Here is a 24,201-nt window from a genome sequence, read left to right on the forward strand (position 1 = left end):
TATTTTAGAAATATAGTTTCATTGTAACACTTAGACAAAATGTTCAATTAAAAAATAAGTATTCGATCGTTTTCAATTTTATAAACTTCGATATTATATTGTTAAGATACCGTAATAAATTTCATTTTATAATTTCAGAATTACGGATAAAAGTTTTCACAGAAAGTGTACAACTGAACATAACCACTAGATATACTAAAAAAATTTAATTCAATAAGAAAAATTATATAGTTACTGCAACGTATTAATTAAAATTCTGTTCTGTTAATTAGTCATTGATAAACTGCAAAGGAATACTTACATTATTACATAAAATATAATATAGGTATGTACACGCCGTTTGAACGCTTGGAACTTACACATTATAACATTTAATACGTGAATGATTTAAAAAATATTTTTAACTTTTAAACTCGTAAATTTCTAGTATTAAAAATAAAATATAAGCCTTTTTTCATTGAAAATTACAATTTTAATTATTTCTTACGATATTTTATATTTTTATACATTTTATATTTCTTTTAATAGTGATTTAACTGCTTTATTTGTAATTATTGAGGTAGATATTGTATTAGGTATTTTATTTATTTTTAATTAAACTTTAACAATTTAATGTTGTATTTAAAGAAAAAAAAGTGTATTGGAAATCAAATGAAATACTTTGAAACACGTGTTAAAACTTATGAACGTTTTTGCTATAAACTTTTAGTTCCAGAAAACTTTTCTAACATTTGTCACTAAGTTACTAAGGATGACTTCGATACATTTTCTATTCCAAAAGTATTTATTTTTCGTATTGTAGTATACCGATATGAAATTGGTTTTACGGTTACTTCGTTATACAAATTAAACTTAAAATAAAAATTAAGTAAATATCATCACTAAACATGGAAATACAATTACAATAAATTAATATTAAAATGAAAATAGCATTTTAAAATTGGCATTTTTGTTATAATATCAATTGTTCAATGGAAAGTAACACATTTTTAAGCTCTTAATGAAGCCATCAAAAAAAAAAAAAAAAAAATAAAATAAAATAAACATTTCCAGTTTGTTTTAAATAAAAGTACTGAAATAGTTAAGTATTTATAAATCAAAGAATATTATATAATCGTTTCAATCTGCTTGTTTGCATGGAAGATCAAACAAGTCACCATTAGTGTAGAATCGAATTTTATTTGCTGTACTGACTTAAATAAATAAATTACATTTATGATTTAAATATTTTTTTATTATTTTTGATTAATTGATTTAGTTGAATTAGGAAATCTTTATTTTTTAGTTTCTGGTAGAATATTTTCAATATTGATTCTGTTATTTATTTAAAGTAAAATACTAAATAGTTTGAGAATTAATTAAGATTATTATAGCATTACAGATCATATTAAACACACAAAGTACTCATTATAATATTATACATTATCATAATGTAGCATTAAAAACATAAATTCTTAATTTATTATAATATATAATATCATAATAATATTAATAATTATAAAACAATATATTATATATTTAGTTATTTTTAGTGAAAAAAATATGATGATTTTGTGCTTATATATTTGTATTAAAAAAAAAAAAATGTGTTAAATAATTCTAGAATTAATTTTAATGTAACGACTTATAAGGTGGTTATTTTTAAATTGTCGGTGAAGGAACTTTACTCATTGGTTTTACAATGAATTTCATTCTTTTAAATTTGTTATTTTTGTAGAAGGATTTTTAGACTTTATTATTTAATAAAAAGTCTCTACGAAGCATCGTTATAGTTCACCATCTTATCTAGATGATACTCACTATAAAGAAGTATTTTTTTTAACTTCTCTGTAGGTACGTTATTTCTTTTGGTATAAAAAACACTAAAAACAGCAGTCTAAAAAGTCAACATAATGTCAACAGACTCGGTTTAATCTTCCTTACCTATAAATAGTTTTCCAAACTTGATAATTTACTAGTATTATTGCTTTCAAATGCACCATCACTACACACTAATATTCTGATTTGTAGTGAGCGAAGCGAGACGAGTATCTCACTATCCCGGACCCAAATCCTGGCCATTAAACCTTTATTTCTATATAATTTGTTTGTATTTTATCCCGTTTTAAATACTTTTGGTAAAACTCGTATTTACATTTTTGGAATTAGAAAAAAAAAATGAATTCGAATTAAATAATAATAAATTTATATGTAATCGATTTATCAAAAGAACACATATTTTAGTCGACGGGACTTTCAGTTTAAATTATTGCCGTTGTATATTATAATTATTAAATTCAGTAAATGACATGATACATTTAAAACAGCTGCAGCCAGGATAATAAAGCGCCATAAATAGAGAGACGTTTTTTGACAAGCAGCAAAATTGCACCGAATATAAGCCCGTACAGTAAGGCCTTAATAAAGTGTTTAGTTTATATGCAAATGTAAATGTTATTCTATTATTATAAATAAGATTTTAAAATAACTTATTTTAAGACATAGTATATCTTACAGTAGTGATACATCGTATGACAAACTTTGTTTTAGAGAACTATTTATTTTTCCAATTTTTTCTTTGGTGTTATTTGAAATTGATGTATTAAAAAAAAAATATTTTGTTTATAATAGGTATGATAGATATATGAATTATTTAATTTGTTAAAACTTGGAAATTGTGAACGTTTTTATTGTTTTACAATTAGAAACTTAACATATAAATATGTAACCAAACCATTATTGTTTTTAATGTTAATATATAATTCTTTATATAAAGACGAAAATAAAATACAACGGCTGGTTAACTTTGTCAGTTTAAGTAGGTAACGATAAGTAATTGAAAGTAGTATACACCTATTGAAATCGCATATCCAAAGTACACAATGTGTCATATTATTTAAAAATATTATTGGAAATCTATCTCATGACTGTATTATTTGCAATATTTCTTTTATAGTTAATGTAAAAAGATAATTATATTTTTATAGTTAACTGAAAAAAATTACCTAGAGTATCAATATAGTAATAGAATAAATGTCATTATAATTCTTCTACGATGCCATTTTTTTTTCTTTATTATCGTACATAATAACTATTTTTAGTTGAACAAAAAAATAAATATAATATATATTATGTAGAAGATGAAGTGCACGAGGTAAAGCCAAAAAAGGACGAAAAAGATAAGCACGTACTCGGAAAAATTGTCTTTTATCTAAAGGATCAGTAGAGTGCAAAAACTGGCCTGTGTGAGTGTATTTTTTCTCGGTTCAATTTTGATAACGACATTTTTTTTTGCTTTTGGTTTGACTCTACAACTATCCCTTGGGGTTATTGCTTTATGAACAGCTTCCTGTTATTCGGATTGCAAATGTCACAACTCTGGTCAGTGACCATATTGACGACAGTGTGTAAGTCAACAATCCGTCTGAAACCATTCACTATAATATTATTTTAATTAAAACGTTTATTTGAACACTTAAAACAACTATGTGTATAATATATTATACAGGATTATCTGAATAAAAAAAACTTATGGTATCAAAAATATTACTTACGTTATTTCATTGTTATAAAATATTATTTTAAAATGACAACATATATTTTTAATTTCTATTATATCTTCATGTAGGATTTTTATCGGAATACTTCGGTATATAAAAATCATATTTTAAAATTTTGTTTATAATAATACTTAAAGTTTAAATGAGTGGAGTAGTTGACTTATATTTGGTCGGGTAAGTACATGCCACTTCACTCTGTTAATCAAAACTTAATGTTATGTTAGTATTTCATATACTTAGTTATAATCAATTAACTATTCGTTTGAAATTTAATTTATTTGTGTGAATCGAAGAACTAAATAACTATTTTGTTTCAGAATATTAAATTAAAAATTTTAAAAAGTATAAAAAGTTTTTAAAAATTGATAACGATAAAATAATTTGTTTTTTGACATTGTGTGTTTATTGAGAAACTATAAATAAAGCATACATACTTAAATGCGTGTGTGACTTTTAATTTAATATACCGATATAAGCAAGCGACGCGTATCTTTGTTTTATTTCCTAAATCTAAAAAATAAAAATAAAAACCCCTGTAAAGAATATGTGCTAATGAGTTTTCACAATTCAAATAGTAGCTAATAGTCAATTTAACGATCATCCACAAAAAGCGAAATTCAACGATAAAATACTATTTAGAAAAAATATATTATCGTACGTTTACGTAATGTGTTGAAGCAAAAAAAAAAAAAAAATCGTTTACCTCATAATTGAAAGGAAAAATTGACGTCTGACTTCCGCGTAATATTTACAAAATGTTTATAAGGATGTATACGACAATAGTGTATACAATTGGGAGTGAGTTAATTGGTTTTATGTGCGTAATCGAGCGATACAACGTCATGTGCAGGATACGCACGAACGATTTTCGGACGACGTGAACATATTGTATCATTGCAGTGTTTATCGATATTGCTTTATTTTTACCATCCATTAATACGAGCATTAGTGCTCTGACAAAAAGTTCGGTTTAGGCTAAAGGTTTGCACCTATTGAAATGTCTTAAGTCTCGTATAATATTTAATCATCATAATAATATGTACTTTTCGTATATTATGGTGTAGTTGGCTTACATTTTTCCTATAGTTATCAGCTAAAATGTGAACAGTTTTGGCTGAAAAATTACGTGGTCTGGGGATGGGATGAAGCTTGAAGGTGATTTTCGTGTTCAGAAGCTGAAGTCTCTTACACTCTAAGTCCGCAAATACTAGATAATATAAATAAATAGGTAATATAAAACAGCGTCTGTAAAAGTTCATATTTTTTGCAATGATGCTTGTATGCTGGTGTATAAAAGTTCTTCCATAATAAAATACTATTCTCGGACGTATATTATATAATATATTATCCCTCTTATCCCGCCGTGTGTCTTGTTAGCTCCGCGAAACCACCTGACCATCCGTTTAAGGCCGTAAATTGTACACGATAACTTCGCTAGACGAGTTTGAATCGAGTTAAGAGGATGTAAACGTAAAATATTTTACACACACTCGTTATCATTATTGTAAAACCTTTTTTAAAAATACAAAATGTATAGCAAAATCGTTAAAATTAGATAAATAATCTTAAATATTACAAAAATTACCAAGGCGAAGTATATTCTTACCGATACGTTTTATGAACTATAAAATAGGTATTTGATAGAGACAGATTAACATTTTATTGGTGATTTGCGTGACATGAGTAATGTTTGAGCTTCATGCATTTATTCAAAACTAGAAATAGAAAGAGGAGTTTTGCTATAGTTTATATTATGTATTAATCAGAGATTGCTATTTTGCCGATTCACTTTAAGTCTACGACGCATACCTAACACAGTATAGTATATAATATGAGTGTTAAAAATATTATATCCAACCCTACTCATAGAAATGTGCTTGATTTTATTGTATGCTTTAATTACGTACCATAATTTTCGATACGCGATTGAATGATCAAACGAAACGTTGTATATAAAAACATTTCATGTGCCTATTATGTATAATATACATATTATACGTGAAGACAATTTTTACACAGACATTTTCACATAAACTGTTGAATAAATAAAATTTAAAAATTTAAAAAAAAAAATTATATCTCCGTTTATTGTTAGAAAAAACAAAGCGTCATGAGACCCTATTCGACAATAATATAGTCCTCATGTCAAGTGTAACTGACATCAGGTTTTTTTCGAAGACACTCATATTTTATCAACTTATGTTGACATGTAGTAGTAAACTCGTTTATGGAATTGCATGATTACATGCAACGAACGTACGATATTATTTTTTTAAAACATAACAGCCGGTTTCATCGTTCCTGTTCGAATAATATTTCATAATTTAAAAATGTTATTATAAAATCCAATCGGGATGGCGAGTACAGATTTGTGTGTGCCGCTACTAAGCTGTGTGTTATAGCCAGAACAAACCGAAACAAATGCAATTAATAGACACAAAAGCCTTGAATTTGTCAACGAAAATGATTTCAGTTCGATGTATCGCGAGTAAAATGTTATTATAGCAATACTGCACTGTAGAGCTTACTACAATGTACCTATAAATCGTATCGGTATGGTACGTTTGCGTTAGATATATTTATTTATATCAGTTCGGCACTGCATTAGTTTAACTGATAATCTGTTCGGAATATTCCCAGCGGTGATCCGACCAACAATAGGCAGTCGTAGACATTTACCTATTATATGCCACGTTAATACACGATACACGCGACAAGATAAGATAAAACATATTATATACTATCGACCGGAAAATGTCTAAAGGTACTGTCCGGATGTATCTTTGAATAACACGGCCAGGTTGCTGTCACCTTAAGAACGTATATTTTACGGTAAATAACGTTTTAAAGGATTTTAATTTATTGTGAATACCCGTACAGGTATTCTGCCGTACTATTGAAACTCGATTGCCGCCCCGTGGTAAGTATTCGAGTATAGATATGTTCACAATGTTATGTAGGCATTCTTGTTAGTCAATAACTATGTATTTTATTACACGAATTCTTTCATATTGCGATGTTATTAAATTTGATTGTATGTTTGAGCAGATTTTTCAAAAATCGATATACGCGTAATATATAGTAGCGTAACTTATCCCGGACAATCTCCGGATTTGACTACTTTAAGTTATTTTTTATGTAAGGTTGTCGAAACAACGTAAACCCTCATTTCAGTTTATTAAATTGAAAAAAATAAAACAATCACAGCGCAAGCTACTATGATATTTTAATGTTATTATATAAACACAAAATAATAATAATATACGCGTGTAATACAATAAAAAAAAAAAACGAACGTTAGTCTCAAATGAATAACTGTTTCTTGTATACCTAGGTATGCTGTTTTTAATAACAAAGTTAACAATGCTATATTTCATCGGCGTAACCTACGTTTATAACGCGTCACTGAGGGTATTCGGGACGCTAACAAAAAAAAAAACAAAAAAAAAAAAAAAACAACTGAACTTTCGTGCATTTTACGAGTATACAGAGTTCCTGCGAAAATAAAGTTTATATATTCTTATTTCATAAGCAAATGTTTTATAGTACCATAAATAATTACGAAGCGCGACTTTTCGCCGGACACGGACTTCTTCCACTGCATATAACCAAAACACAATAAAACACTGTTGGATTACAATCTAGACCTAAACCCTGATGTCCTAAGGGTTCCAGCGTTTTATATAATCCAGGGACGGGCAAGATGTGCTCTTGATTATATAATTTAGACGAATCATGATTCCAGGTCGACGAGCAAGGTTTCACTCCCCTCCCCCTCATCGGTAAACCACTGTGAATATTCCTATAAAAAAGATACAAACTTCATAAAAATCTATTTTTACTATATTTTTCTATGCTTGACCGAGTTGCCGTGCCTCTGAACTGTAGCTGTCTTCTTGTTATTGTTTTCAATCATAAGAACAACCTGTATTTATATAATATGGCATGCACTATTCTACGGAATTTTCAAAAATCGGCAATAAAAGCGATATACAAATAAAATGCATAATTTAATACCATATAACAATATAATATACAATACTAAAAGCCCTCTACGGGTATAATACTATAATATTTAACCTGACAAGGTTATTTCAGTAAATATCTAATCTTCGTACTAATATATATGTCAAACGGTAAACAAGAAATATACATTTAGAAATCTTATTTCCTGATTTGTAATAATAATGTTTATAAACGTTATTGTTAATAAAAAATAATAACAAATTATTAAAGTATTGATATTACGTGTAGGTTTATCGATTTTTTTTTTTTTAATCAATTCTTATTATTGTTATTTTATTTTTTTTTTGTGTAGTTACTGCCGTTCTCACATTAAAGATTCCAGTGACTTATACTACGAATGATTATTCGTTAATTACAGTTAGACGAATACGAAATTTATAACATAACGAAAGTTTCACGAATCTTTTAAATACGTTCGATCGTGAAAGTATAAATTAAATTTGCTTTTTTTTATTTGATCGAGGGGTTTTCATTTGTTTAGAGACCTTAAAAAAAATAATACAAATTAAATGTGTAATAATAAATATATTTATTTATGAAATCAGTACACATACCTATAGAGTTTACACAGCAAGTATTATTTTTCGAAAAAAAACAAATACACAAATTGTACAGTAACAAACGCGTATGCGAGTTTATTATTTGTTCATCTGTTAAAAATAATTGGATTTTCGAAATTGGTGGAGTGGGGCCGCAACGCGCAGTGTGCGGGATAGAGAAAATGGCGGTGGAGTCTGCAGAGAAATTACACCGTCAATCGGTCATCGTCTAAACATGTCGATAAGTAAATCCTACACAATATCCTATTTAACGGTATTACTTCCGTAACAGGGAAACTCTATACGTAATCTTACAGGCTGCTGGTCCTTTATAAAACTCACCCATCCACAATCACCACCAACCCCATCCGAACGAAGCTTTTTCTTCGATACGTATACTTTCTTGGTCGTCAATATACTTATCAGTCGTGCAAATGCGTTGGATTACATGCACATACCGGATAATTTAAAAGACAACATTTCGAACGGCGTTTTAACCCGTTGATGGTTTTTTCATTATATTTTAAAATCGAAAAACAAATCGGGTAGTTACATTTTTTTTTTTTTTGTGCAATCATATGTTTAAATGCATACCATACCAGCATCACATATCATTATGTACCGTGTTTATCTTTGGGGATTCCATGATGATTTATGTAATATCTTCCCCTAGAAAATGACAATTAATATGAATTAAATCAGCCATCGCCTAATATTCATTTTCATTAGATAATTATAGTTAGAAATATGTTGATAAGATCAAAAAAATGTTCATTAATCATTTTTGCGTTACAACGAACAAAAATAAATCCGGAAATGATACAAATAGCGCGGGCGTTCAACGCTGACATCACTTCGCTAACCCCCGAAAAGTTAGTTGTGCATTATTGTTATGCACTTATTATCATCGAATGCGATAAGACTATTCAAATCAGAACTTAAGTTCCGACCAAGAGGATAAATAACTCACAAAAATAATTTTAATAAACCAATAATTAAAATATTCAGTCTTATCAGAACTATAAATTCTCTAAAAAAAAAAATTATTAAGGTTAGGCCAAGACAATTTAAAAATAAAAATTTAAAACCGTATAGGTTAATTGAGCTGACTCTACGAATTATGAGTATTTCTAATGTCTTCAATTTTTTTAAGTTAAAACTGCAAATTTCTAACAATAAAATAGTTATTTTTAAGAACTCGAGTGTATATATTTTTCTAATTAACTGTATTTAAAATATAAGCTATTAATAATCTATAGGATATTAGTTTTCGGAGGTGGAAAATAATGTTTGTTTGTATTATAACTGCGTTTTTTATAATTTAAACAAATCTCTATTTTTTTTTTCAAAAAAAAAAAATGTACTAGTTGTATTACAATATTATTATTATTGTGCTATTAACAGAGAATCAGATCAAGGTAACAAAAACCTTTTCAACAATTTCCATTTCATACTAGAACGGTAGCAGTGAGTTTTTGATTCGTTTCAAATAATAATAATGTAAAAAAAAAAATATCGTTTTTGTTAGTCAACATTCAAATGTTGTATCAACATCGTTTGTAATTGAAAATGTCAACAAATTGTATTGTAAAAACGCGGGTGGTATTTAAAAACTCAACTGTGTATAGTCATATACCTAGCCATACAGTGTTTGCGCGGGGTGTATTGAGTTATATGAATTTTATGAATAATTTGAATGGCGAAAAAACCATTATGTTATAAATCACTACACTGTATATACATATACTATACAGATATATTTAAGTCACCCGAATAACATTTTACTTTAAAAAAAAGCTCTTTTCGTACATCGTGCATAATAAATTCGTTCATTTTGTTTTGTTAATCATTTCTCACACTCCCCCACAGACAGCCACATTAAACGACGCATACTTCTATATTATTACAATATCTGGTTCGCATCTCGTCTGTACACCGCCACACATATTGATATTAAAATAGCGATAACGGTGTTAACGTCCCCTCGTTTTCCGCAGTAAATCTTATACAAATATTAAACATTATACGCGCGGGCGCTCGCGTTTGTAAGTGTAATAAGTTACTACTAACAACTAATAGATATCAAATGTATATTTTGAAGTGAAAATTAAAACTCCCCGTACAAAGAAAAAGAAATAAATTATGTGTTTTCATTGTTATCTTTACGTAGGTACCGGAAGACGAATATTATTTTGAGTTAAAAGTTTTAAGTTTGTTTAATGTCGTTATCGAATTATTTCATTCCTTTAAAGCTATATCATTCAATATACATTTATTAAAACAATAAGACGCACAGTCCCTTATTTGTAATTAAAATAACGTTGAAGTATTTCAACGATAATATTGTGTTATTATCAAGAGGCGGCCGAAGGTTAAAATTTTATCGTTTTTCATTAATACAACTTCCACGATGATTATAAATTATAATATAGATGATCGTAATATTATCATGTGTAATTTTGCACAAATGAACAGTTATATTATTATATACTTATCTATTTTTTGCTTCCAAATAATAGTTTAACTTTTTATGGGACTATGAAAAGTCAATCGTAACGGTTGTATAATTGTATGAAATTAAACTTTTCGGCGCATACGTGATAACTTTTAACAGAGTATTTTCTTCACATGATTATGCAGTTTATACTTGAATTGAAATTGTCAAATAATACAACCACATACTTTCTGTTACTCGAAAATTACAAATTCGTTTAATAACGATTGCCATGTTTGGATATTCAAATTTAACAATAACTACATTTTAATAATTTAAAGACGGACTTTATCTTGTGCCGATTATTTATAGTTGTGCAATATATTGTCTTTACACTCTATTTGGTATAATGCCACTCATGTTAGAATTCCGTCGCGTGCATGTGCCGTGCCGGTAATGTGGGTACTGCTGTCAGTGATATTGGACGATTTATGTAATTGAAATACGTTCAAAAGACTGTGTTATTGCTTATTTTTATTTTCCTTACCGACATGATATTTAAAAACGCCTCAAACCTTTGCTATAGCCAACATTCGATAGTTCAAAAATAGTATTGTATGTATTTTTACGATACGATTTTTTTTCCTTTATCGACCAAACATAATATGGTGTTGCCGGAAGGCTGGTGTATGAGAAAGCACGAATTTTTGCGCGAATATCGCTGTCCGTGCTTCGTATATGCCATAAAAATACGCGTGTGTTATAATTGAGTTCTCTTTGCGAGAAATACACGTCAAAAACACATACTTTCCGTGGATTTTGTAGGTTGTATAAATAATAAATATATTATATTGAGTAGTGAAAAAAAAAAATGTTTCTTTTCTACCAAAAGCCTCACGCGTATAAAAATAAAGAAAAAAAATTTGAACATTTTGATAGCGGCAAAATATAAAACAAGCTTCGATGGATTTTAATTGAAAACATTGATCTCAATCCACGTCATTGCCAGATGTTTCGTTGTTGTTTTGAATGTAGACATCATTTTAATCAGCACGTGGGTTTTAATTATGTCTTTAGAAATATATAGGAACGGATAATATCCAACGTCACAATATCATGAGTTCAAAAGTGCTGTTTTAATAAATACAATTTTTTCTAGGAGAGCAATTTTAAACATTAAACTGTAATATCTTAATTCGTTATGATAAATAAATAATTTTTAATTTTTCTCAAAACATAAAAATATTAAAAATTGATAACATATCTTAGCGTTAAGTCTTGAGATTGGTTTTTGCCCTAAATACATACAATTTAACATAAAAAAAAATTAGTAATGTAAACGTTCACAGCTAAGAATCAAAAAGTTTTTAAGTCCACGTTATCTTAAAATACCGTTTTTTTATTTTATTTACTCAAAATATAATCATATTTCCAGTTTGTAAGTGGTGTTTATGTTTCTATGTTATTACATTAGAACATTAGTATAATCGTCAAACACTTTAAACTGCGACTTTTTTTTATTTATTCTACTGTTAAAGGTACTATTTAATAATATAAAGGCACTATATATTATAATGGTGGTACACCATTCGATCAAATTTCTAGTAAAAATTATGTTATAATTATGCATCAATAAAAATCGATTTAGGTGATAGAGATATACAGTACTACGTGATAACGTGATATGTGAAAATAGTTTATACAATTACAGTGATCATTATAGGTATTTCCGTAACGACTAAATTCGGTTTAAGATATCTAAGAATAAATTGTATATATACACAAGTTCTTATTTTTTACAAAAAAAAATATAATTTTATTTAAATAGGTTATATACCTTGGAATCATTTCACATATGTACCTCGGTTCTGGTGTAATAAAAATAAATAAAAATATATTTATGAACTGAATATTTAACAAAATTCGATCATAAATATTGCATTTTCTGTTACCGACACGAGTTATTATGTTTGTTCCTGTATCTGTATATATTTTTTAATTAAAACAAAATTACTTTTTGAAAATTGTTAGCTTCATACAGTTTGGAAACCTCTGCTCTAGGGTATTGTAGTTAAGCGATTTACGTTCTGACATCTCCTAATTCGTTAATAAAATAGTGGATATCTATTTCGATGTATACCCATATACGTGAAGCAAAAGAAAATATCCTTTAATTTCGATGTATAACTATATATATATATATATATTAAAGTCGATGGATTGGTATGGTTTTGCTTTTAATTAATTTGTGGTGAAAAAAATATCAGTACATTATTTGTAACAATTATCTAAATTTATCGATAATTATTGGTACATGTACTAACACACACACACACACACACACACATAACATATTATTATTTACGTTTTTTTTTTTAAATCTATTTATTATAAATTACCAAGTGCTTAATTCTTAAACTGATTTCATATTTCATATTTTTTAGATGTTTTAAATTGGTCTCCGAAGACTGTGGCTCTACAAGGTAAGACTTTAATTGATATTATTATAATACTAATAACATACAATCATTTTCAATTCGATATTAACCTGTACGTTCCGCCATTAATATATTAAAAACGAGTATATATATTATGGATGTGCGTTTAATGTCAAATAGGTTTTTATACGATTGAATTGGTTTGCTTTGTTCTTAATATATATATAATTATGCAAATGCCGCTGTGGATATTGGGCAAGGTGCCTACTTTGTTAGAAAGAATCGGTAAACTAATAATACTTCGCCGTCAAATAAAATCGATTGTACTTCTTTTTTTGAAATATCTAGTAGTTCGAGTGTTATTATATTTACGTGACGGCATAAAATGTTAAGTTTGAATGTCTGAAAACTTTGAATTAACTGTTATTTTAGTTTTTCTCTATCCAGTGTATATTGTTTTATAGTTAGATATAAACTAATTTGTATTCTGCAATACATTTTTTATAAATTTTATAGTGGGCAGTTTTTTTTTAAAAAATTAAACGATTATTCATCAACTGTCACGGGTCGTATTTATATAAAGTTGTAATTAGTGAAAATATGACTTTAACGTTTTTATCATTTAGTGTATTTATCCCATTAAAAATAGCCATCCAATATTTTTTTTATACATATATTATTAAATTATAATCATATCTTAATTTGCAATTCAATTAATAATGATTTAACTAAGCCTATTGATTCGGCATAATGTCAATTGCCAGTAAAGGATTTTTAAATCAGAATGTAAATTGTATTACTCACTATTAATTACATCACTACCTGTATAGTGTGTGGAATTTAAATGAAAAAAACAGTATTATTGAATGATAAATTGTAAGACAAATTAATCATTATTACAAACATTTTAAAATGTATTTTTCACGTTAAAAGTATTGAAACTAAAATTTGTATAGTAATTATTCATTTATATTTTTATAAACGTTGAATTACAAAATAAAAACTATTCAATTGCGTAAAAATCTATAAATGGAATATAATTTAAAACTAATAATAAAGAATATTAATAGTTATTCTATATATAAACGATTCCTTTAATCACAATTAAAAAAAATGCATACATATTATTTTTTAGAAGTTTGTTTTATTTTATTTAAAAAATATTATGAATTAATAGCGAGGTTTCTAATTATTTTTATATTACCTATACAACGAATGTTAAAATTTTAAATCTGAAAATGACATGTATTTATAATATACTTAGTCTTTATTAAAAAGTACTATTGAAATCATAAACATGAAAGGGTCGTTGATAATGTCTGTACAGCATGTTTCCTGGTCCTACGGCATAGCTCAGTAGTCATAAATTGTATTTTGCATATTTTAAAATTTACCACCGCAATATGACGTGCTGGTATATAGCCATTAAGCTGTACGCGATTCTCCCTAACAAACTTTATAGATTTACTAGGTGAAAAGACAAAAAAAAAGGAAAATAAAATGAATAACTTTAATGTCAGTTTTTTCCCGTTCATATTTGTTGAGGTTCTCACTAAAGAGATTGGCCCATTGTTCTAGTTTTAATTATATTCACACTCTGACACCCAAAGAGAATCAAAAGAACCCTTTTAACTTTTGTTACGGTCGTGAAAAATGATCAGTGTACAGATTATTTCCAAAACTCTTACAGTAAGTAAGTAAAAGACTTTTTTCTCACTCAGATAAAAGTAAAGAAGAAAAAAAGGTAAATAATATATTAATGACAAAATGCGTTTATTATTTACAAAATACTGACGACAAGGAAAATTCGAATGAGATATGTTCAAATTTTGTTATAGAACTTGTAGTTCTCGTTAAACTTCTTTTAAACTGATTGAGTGAGCTTTAGTTGCTTATAATCTAACAGATTTAACGTCTAGACATCACGGTTTTCCAGTGAATATTACTATAACTTAAAGTTTTAATAAATATGCTAACGCATACGTGTTTAAATTAAGATATTTTTGCTAAAATATTTTTATTTGTGCACTTCACGAAATCATAAAAAAATGGACGTGAATCAGAGAAATGATTAAATTAAAATTATTCAACTTTGATTATTAGTTTTTTTGTATGAGATACTATTATATAATATTAATTACAATCTTATTGAATATAGTAAGATATACGTTGTTATTAGAAAATATAAGCATTACAGGATAATTCAAACCGAAGTTTAGTATTAAATTTTGATAAGAAACCAAACTCACACTTTTACAAGTTTTGAAGTTTCGGTTGATTAGTAAATTTTTAAAAAAGTTAGTTCCAGTGTTATTATCATACTACGATATATAATTAAATTACATGACAAAACAAAAAATATATTAATTCCTTGGAAAGATAATCACATTCATAATTTTACACTTAATAAAATTGTTATCATTAAATATTTGTAAACTTATCTGTGAAGCATAGGCAACTTTTTATACATTATGGAATACATAACTTAGTTAAGTTTTGTTGTTTTAAAATTATAAAGTTTTTAAAATTAAAAAAATTGAATAGGTAATAAATTCATCCAAATATAGTGAAGTTCATTAACTAATAAATAAATAACGTTTTTATAAATTATAATACTCCAAAACAAAAAAATTGAGATAAGATTTTTAAAAAATTTCAAATAATATTTACATTGTTTTTTAAAATTTTTATTTAAAACATTAATCTTTTAATGTTATTATTTTTAAAATACAACCACTTATCAAATTTTATATTAAAATTAAACAAACATATTATTAAATTTTACATTTCAACAGAGTAATTATTCAAGTATACATCCAAAACATTAGTTTCCGTATTCATTGATGAATTTTAATAATTTATACTCAGCATTTAGTATCTTGTAACTTTTAACTTATATAATAGCAAAATATTACTCCTGAAATTGTTAAAATCACAAATAATCTCATTTGAATAGTAACGATTATGCGTGAACCATACTATTCAATGAAACCAATCAAATAACCTTAGGTGAAAAATTGTAAATGTGATATAGTGTACCTATGGGTATATATATTATTGTCAAGTCTAGTAATTTCGTAAACTTCATTTTTTACAACAAACATTGTTATTTAGTCACCGTACATAATACCATTTCCGTGCAACAGAAAAAACTGTAATGGTAAACATATCATGTCGGAAATTCACCCATTCATGTTGAAAGACATTAAATGTATAAAAATGTAAATTAAGATGAATACAGAAATCCTTATATATTATTTTTTACCATGAAATCATATTTCATCTCGGAATTTTCGGTAGTTAACAGTTATACGACAACATTGAGGAAAAAAAATTTACTACAAAAAAAAATTAAACACTATATAATTATTTTATAAATTATGTCAATTATGAACCAATTTGAAAAAATAACAAATATTATTTTCGATAAAAAAAATTCATAATATTTTCAATGATGTTGAAATTGTGTACATTATACATTTTGGTAAAAATATTAATTTGATTAACTAATCACACGAATCAATAATAATCAACCCAACGGCTCTGATGCAATAAGTAGTACGTTTATTTCTAGACTATTGCAGGTGATCGCCTCGTTGAGTATTTATTTTTTTTTTGCTTCTCGATTATTTCTGGACCTATATTTTAGCGATTCGGTAAATTCTTCGGGTCCTTTGGGAAACAACAAGAAATCAAATTACAAGTTTCACTGACATTTATCACTTTTATGACCTCATCCGAGATTTTCACTGTGTTGCGTACCGTTTTCTCTACGTTTATATACTTTATTTCATTGTTATTATTGTTATTTATATGAAAATACCGCGAGTGTGTGTATATGGCAGCAAAAATTCTTATCGAGGTTATGTCGCGGAATCAGGCGGCGTAAATTTTTATCCCGCTAAGATTTATAGCATTTAATTTTTCCTTTTTTTCTTTTCCACGCGGCCTTTAAAAATAAAATAAAAAGCGGGCAATATATCGGACCCACAAAAAATATGTTACGGACCAGTTAAAGTGTCGACCGCAAGACATTCCTCTTTTTCTTTTTATCTCTATATTTTTTTTTTTCTAAAAAGTGAAAAATGTCCGAACAAACCAAGAGAATGTTGTTCTAAACATACGAGTAAAAACCAAATACTTGTTTTTGTGTTATTAAACTGTATTTTACTTAAGTCATATTACTAAATACCATATACGTATAATATACACGTTGTATCCACAATATCAAAATTATTGTCTAGTCGTAATTATCTTAAATCCTACAGTTCTGTTCTCTTTCTTTATAATACCATAAACTCTATGTAATTACGATGTAGAGATTTAATATTATATTTTACAGGGTTAAATTAATCGTTAAAATTTATTACATGTAATTTATAATATTTTCACGATGAATTATGGTTTATTAGTGTTTAAACAATAACAAATACACAGGGGTGAACTCGGGGGGAGCTAAGGGGCTTTATTTCTCATTTTTGGGGTACTTACAAAGAGGTAATCAATAGATTTTCAAAACAAAAGCAAAGAAAAATGCATAATAAAAATTAGTCAAAAGAAAAAACTTATTATTGCCTTTATTTTTGTTACTATGAAAATATGTCATCTAAAATGTATTTAAATTATATTTTTCATATCTATAAAGAGTTATGTAAAGAGATGTAGTAGCCATTTCTACATTAATTACTTCTAGATCCATATCTGCATATTTGCGTAATTCAAACGAGATTTAATCAGGGTACACATAGCTATAATAATCCTCACTAAAATAGAAATTTGTATATCCAGAAAACTTCTAATGACAACGCAAACTGTTGGCATTTCGGTATTTACGTAAGATTAGTATATTTATGATTACATCTACATTTTATTCGCAATAATTTAATCAAATAAAGAGCAAACGGTGAACTTAATTTTTCCGTTATTATATAATATTGTATTATATTTAACTGTGTTAGTAAACAAAATGTTAAAAATCCTTCAAAAAACCACAATCAAGCCAATTTGATGAATTTGAAAATTTAGTTATTTTTAAATAATATGTCGAAGTCTGAAAGATACCTAACAGTTTAAAAAATTCTCTAAATTATAATAATATATTATTGGGATTTCAACAAAATGATATAAAAACAAAAATCCTCCGTTATGTTTAAAACTATTACCATATAGTAACATTATTTTAGTTTATAAAGATGATAAATTTATATATATCGTCATTTCCTTATTACATCTTTTTGTATAATACGTAAACGACTTGTTGTATAAAACTGTAATGAACAAAAGTGTGCTGAAAAAAATTTAATATTATCTGATACAACGATCTAGTTGTAATGTTGTTATTCATATTCATAATCTAACATGAATCTCAACAATATGTATTTTTTGTTTCTACTCAAAAATATATATTATTATGCACATATTTTTTTTCTCTACGATCGACTACCACAAAAATAAAAAAATAAATAAATAATAAATACAAATCGGAATTTCATTGACAAATTTTGTTCCCAAATACCCATTATTTTAAAATATATTGGCATACAAAAAATGTTTATTTATGCAAATTATTGGTACTGACGGCGTGTTCGATATGCAATATCGCTACTCCACTGTATACTTTTAGACGTTGTATGGGTATTATAATATAACAGTATTTTTACAAGATATCGAATATATACAAGAAAACGAAAAACTAAACAAACATTTCACGTTTTGTTTCTCGTTTAAACAAACAAGTACAAATCTTAAATTTAATCCATTTCATTATACAATTATTATAATTTATATACTGCGATCAGTGAGATGGTGAATTCTTGATAATTAAATGTATATAACATATATTTTGTATATTTACATTTTTAATTATTACATTATTACTACTAATTTCGAGTAGAACTTCCTATTACACTTTATGGTGTAAAAGAGAAGTTTTTTTGAAATTTAAAAAAATGAATAGTAAATATTTTTATGATATCATAAAATTATTGTTCAAATGGATATAATATGATAACATTTAATAATCCATGATCACAGATTTTATATAATATATTTAAAACAATAAAATTAAAATGTTTCTCCTTAATACTAAAATTCATTACACAAAAATACAAAAAATAATATAAATATAGATTTTTGAGACAATATTAAATATTTAAAAAAATGTGGGTAGTATCATAATTCTTAAACAAACATCGAAGATTTAAAATATTAAGGAGCTTAAAATGAAAATAATAGTTAGAAACAAGTTTAAAATTATACAAAAAGTTACTTTCTAATAAAAAAAAACTATACTTAGATCTTAGGTAATGTAATTTTCTTTTTATCGAAGATTATCGATCAACTAAAAAAATGAATTTCTTAATAAACCATTTGTAACCAATTTTCAATCAATAAAATCATGTAAGAACACTTTGGCAACACTTCTAGTTGAAAAACTGATTACGCACAAAACTGAAAAAATAAGTTTTTTATTTTTTAGAGTCGATTAAATTATAGTACAGCTCATAAATACATTTTTTATTTATTGTTTTACAAACCAATAATAATTAAAATATTCACTAAAATAATTTACTTTAAATTTCTCTTCAAATTTATATTTTTTACAATTTTAAATGTATAATGTACTATTTTAAGTACGAGCACTTTAATTCTTCTGAGTTACTTTTTTGTTGATATTTCTTATTCGAAAATAATATCTAGTCAAACAAACAAAATATTCCTTAGTATTATTATTAAAATAAGCTTCAGACGTCATCCAAAGTAATTCAACAAGCCATAACACATTTCTAAAAATGAACCAAGTAAATTATACAATTCAAATTATCTTAAGTGATAATATTTTATTTTATTTTATAATAATAGTTGCTCATAATTTAAAATAAAACTATGCATTTTTTCTGTAATTTTTTAAAGTTAAAATTTTCATTTAAAAGTTCGACAATTATTTTTTCCTTTTAAGGAACATTATTTTATTTAGTGTTGTTTAGTTTTAAATCAAAATAAACAAATAATGTTTATTAATTTCAGAAAAACTTTAATCATGTATGACATATTTGATCTTAAAACTCGGATCATAATCAATTTAAAAAAAAAAAAAAAATCACTTTTTGTTAAGGAAACCATACTATTTTATTGATTATTTTTATGTATACAGGTTATATACATTAATATATTATGTATGTATTATTAAACCATTTTTGTATGGTAATAATTTGTGTTTATATTTATAACATAATATAAGATATGAATTAATTTAATAATATTTTAATATACCTAATGCATATTTATAAATCTATCAGCCGTGTTCTAAATAAATTGATTTTGAAATGTCAATATTAAATTTATGCTCCTCTAATTTAATTGTATATTATATATATTTAACTTGTTTAAATATTTTATAATTAATACTTGGTATCATTACTTTTAATTTATTGAAAGTGCTAAATGTTTGTTAAGCTAAAACATAATATTACATATTACAAATATATTATTATAATAAAACAAAAAACATAGTCAGTAAAAATGTGCTTACTGAAAAATATGATAACTCTGAAATGGTTTTTCGATGAATGGAAATGGAAAAAAAACTTCATTACTTGTTCGTTTATCATTTTGCCCGTTTATTAAACAAGAAAATACCCAATACAATTTCATTGTCTGATGCAACCATGGGATCTGGTCAGCATTATTATATAAACGTTTGTCGTTTTCTTCAATACTCACACAATTCAATCGTTAGTAAATTGGCAATAATAAAAAAAAATATCCAGTGCTGTGTAAACCTTTTGTTTGATCACGTTGAATTATTGTAGTTATCGCAAGATCAATGTTTTTAAGGCAATTAAATACTTGTCGATTATTTTACGATTAAATGAATTAAAGCAACATATGATATACACATATACCTAAAATATATTTAACGAAAAAACGCATATTTTTTTGATATTAAGTTATACCTAATTAAGCACATGTATTATACATTACAATATTTATATTGCCTATTATTTTTATAACAAATTGTTTGTTATAATTCATAATATTTTAATAATTACGGTATGGTACAAGTTAAACGCAATTTTAATTTCTGTAAGTTATCATCAAATAAAATAATAATTATGTGATTCAGCTTTTCTTATTTTATTTTGTTTATACCTACCTTCACTTTATTAATTTTAAATAATAAAAAATAAAATAAAGTTAATGTGTAATATTTTTAAGTTTTTAAAATGCGTTGAATGTGACTAAAACCTATAACAATATAATATATAAATATTATAATCATATACTGTTAACGCCAAACGAATTTAGTTTTAACAAAAAGTTTCAAATTCTGTTTACCGAGTTAGTAAAATAATTGTTTTTCTTTATAGGTACTCCGAAAGTTCAACTTTTTTCAAAGCAAACAGTTTGTAGAAATAATATTATATTTATGTTTACCTTTTATAATTAAGAGCATATCTCATATTATTTTGATTTTTAAACCATTAACATTTTAATTTAATATGATGATTTACGCTTGCAAAAGTTTTATAACACATTTTGAAACAGTATTGTATATTATAAGAAGTTTTCAGAGCATACTTATTACTTAAATAAAAGAAGAAATTCTTACAAGAAATGTTAATGAAAATTAGTAAATTGCATTTACGATGTTTACCGTCGAATGAAAACGGTTTTTTTTTTATTGGTCGTTATGAACGTTTGCTACCACAAAGCCATCGGACTTCGAATGTTTAACCAACATTTAACTAACTATACATAATTCATGCTTATGATAATTGAAAAAGTTATTTTATAAGACTATAGGTTTAAAAAGAATTCAAGCTATTAGCCGAATAAATTGTAAATAGTAATTTATTTAATATTACCATCATAATAATTTTACACGCTGAAGAATAGATAAAATCTAATTTAAAAACCTTAAATTAATTATAACATATTTCCAAATATGAATTTAAACACTTATTATATATTATGTTTTGAATTAGTTCAATAAACGCAATATGATTTATGGTACTTACTCAGTTTAGTAAACATAAGTATTTTATATTTTCTGGATTTACTTAACCATAACTTAATATTATTTATTTAAGATATCGTATAAATTATCATTTCAAACTTAAATAACATTACGTGCTTTATGATATGAAAGTAGATATTCGGCATAAGCATCACAAATTTGTTGAATGTTTGTAATAAATAAACATACAAATCATTAAATAAAAACCAAACGTTAATTAATTCTGTTAGAATATCCGGTTGAATTAATTTTATACGTAAATATCTATTCTGGAACAAATACGTATGTAAAATATTTTCAGTAACTTGGATTCCTAACAAAATATTTAATAATACTTGATGAATACTATATACAAATTACTCAAATTTAATTAACATTTTTTTATGTTCGGAAATTTTACACAAAAGGCTAAAATGAATGCGTTTAATCGTATAATGACTAATATTTAACTATAACCCACTGTTATATAATTGTATATTATCCAATAAAACAATTGGTATACACAGATTACAATCAATTAACATTTGTATAAATTATTTAATATGGTCAATTGTACTGTGCATATTGACTAACAACTTAAGTAGTTAAGTTAAGTTAATAGTGATAAATGACAAGTATCAATGTCGTATTACTCGGCAGAAATAAAGACTAATGAACAAGAGAAGAATCCTAGTGTAACTACACTGGAATAGCTATTTAGAGACAATTGCAACAAGATTGTTAAATAACAAGTTTGGCGCATCCAGAACATTCAACCCGCCCCTTTTGGGATTGTCTAAAGGTCAAACGACGTTCGTAAAATACTTAGACTGCAAAAGACGGTTTTACCTTCTTCCAACGCCCCTTTTGTCAACAGAAAATGGAACATTATGTTATATATTATACAACCACGACGACGAGTGTTAATATTAGGTTAGCATTTAGGTTAGAAGTGATACATTTTAAGTACCTTAAGTGTATACCATATAATATATGTTTTTTAAATTTTGAAGTTTTTCAAGCGTAAAAAACATTACGGTAAACGCTCAGAGTCTAAGATAAAGATATTTATAGTTATCTTGAAAAAAGTGTACCGAATATTATGGTTTAATGTTTGGATGAATGAAGCTATTATATAAAGCGGACGTGTAGCTTTGTCGTTACTTACAATCGAGAGAATTTCCATAAAAAAAAATAAAATAAGTAGAAATTGTTTATGTCTCATAAAAAGAAATCCGCACATCACAATGCAGCTTTATGCGTACGTGTGTTTTAATATAAAAATTATGGCATTAAAAAAATGAAAAAATAATTATGATTTAATATGACAGCGTTTATCCGTTCTTATTTTCTGTTCGTGTACACATTGTTTTACAAAACAGTATAAAAATAATAAAATAGAAAGTTAAAATACTGATAACCTGAGCTATTATAGTCATCGATTAAAAGCTAATAAAAAGAAAAAATAATACTGATAAAATAATCAACTTAGGCAAAAAAAATATCACACTTCACCTCACTTATGACATGTATTCATAACTAATTGATGTATATCAATTCACGTTTGGAATAATTTATGTATTTTACCCGTAAAAAAAATCTAATTTTATAAATAGACGACAACTGTTCAATTAAATTTTTAAGATACACTTATTATGTAATTACAATTATCTTGTTTGGTAGCTTATAATTAATAAGCTTATATTTTATAATTCAGGTGTATTAATCAATATGACATAAACCGTTGTACACATTAATAATACCTGCATAAATAATGAAATCCAGAAATATGAAATTTTTTGTTTTATACGATTACCAAAAAACATAAAAGTGTAGTTTGTTATTTGAGATATTTTAGACGTAATAGTAGCTAGAAATTTAATTTTCTTTTATGAAAAACAATGATAGGAAGTTTTATTATTATTAAGTTTATTTTATTTTACTTACTTGTTCCCCGTAAACTTCACTTTCGACCGACATTATTAAAATCCAGTGCACTATGTCATCTCATGCGTGGTGGTCGTCAGTAAGAATTGCAGTATGACTGTTCTTGAGTATGATAAAATAGTCTGTTTTTTATGTACTATTTAAAAATATTCTGTAGCAATATTTTAATGACTTTTTTTTCAAATGAGGACCACCTTTTTCTACTTTAAATGATTCAGTAGATAGTTTTTTGAAAATGTTGGTGTATTTAAATCAAAATTAAAATGAGTAATTTCTGAAT

General features: G+C 25.9%; 1 protein-coding gene across 1 annotated transcript in view; it reads left to right on the forward strand.

Annotated features, from left to right (window-relative positions):
* LOC113552819 (agrin-like) overlaps positions 1-24,201 on the forward strand; it is a 174,559-nt gene that overhangs the window by 60,284 nt on the left and 90,074 nt on the right. The window contains 1 exon segment of the mRNA XM_026955765.1: positions 12,983-13,021. Within this exon segment, the coding sequence (XP_026811566.1) occupies positions 12,983-13,021 (39 nt within the window).

The sequence above is a fragment of the Rhopalosiphum maidis genome, chromosome 2 (genome assembly GCF_003676215.2).
Source record: "Rhopalosiphum maidis isolate BTI-1 chromosome 2, ASM367621v3, whole genome shotgun sequence".
Taxonomy (NCBI): Eukaryota; Metazoa; Arthropoda; class Insecta; order Hemiptera; family Aphididae; genus Rhopalosiphum; species Rhopalosiphum maidis.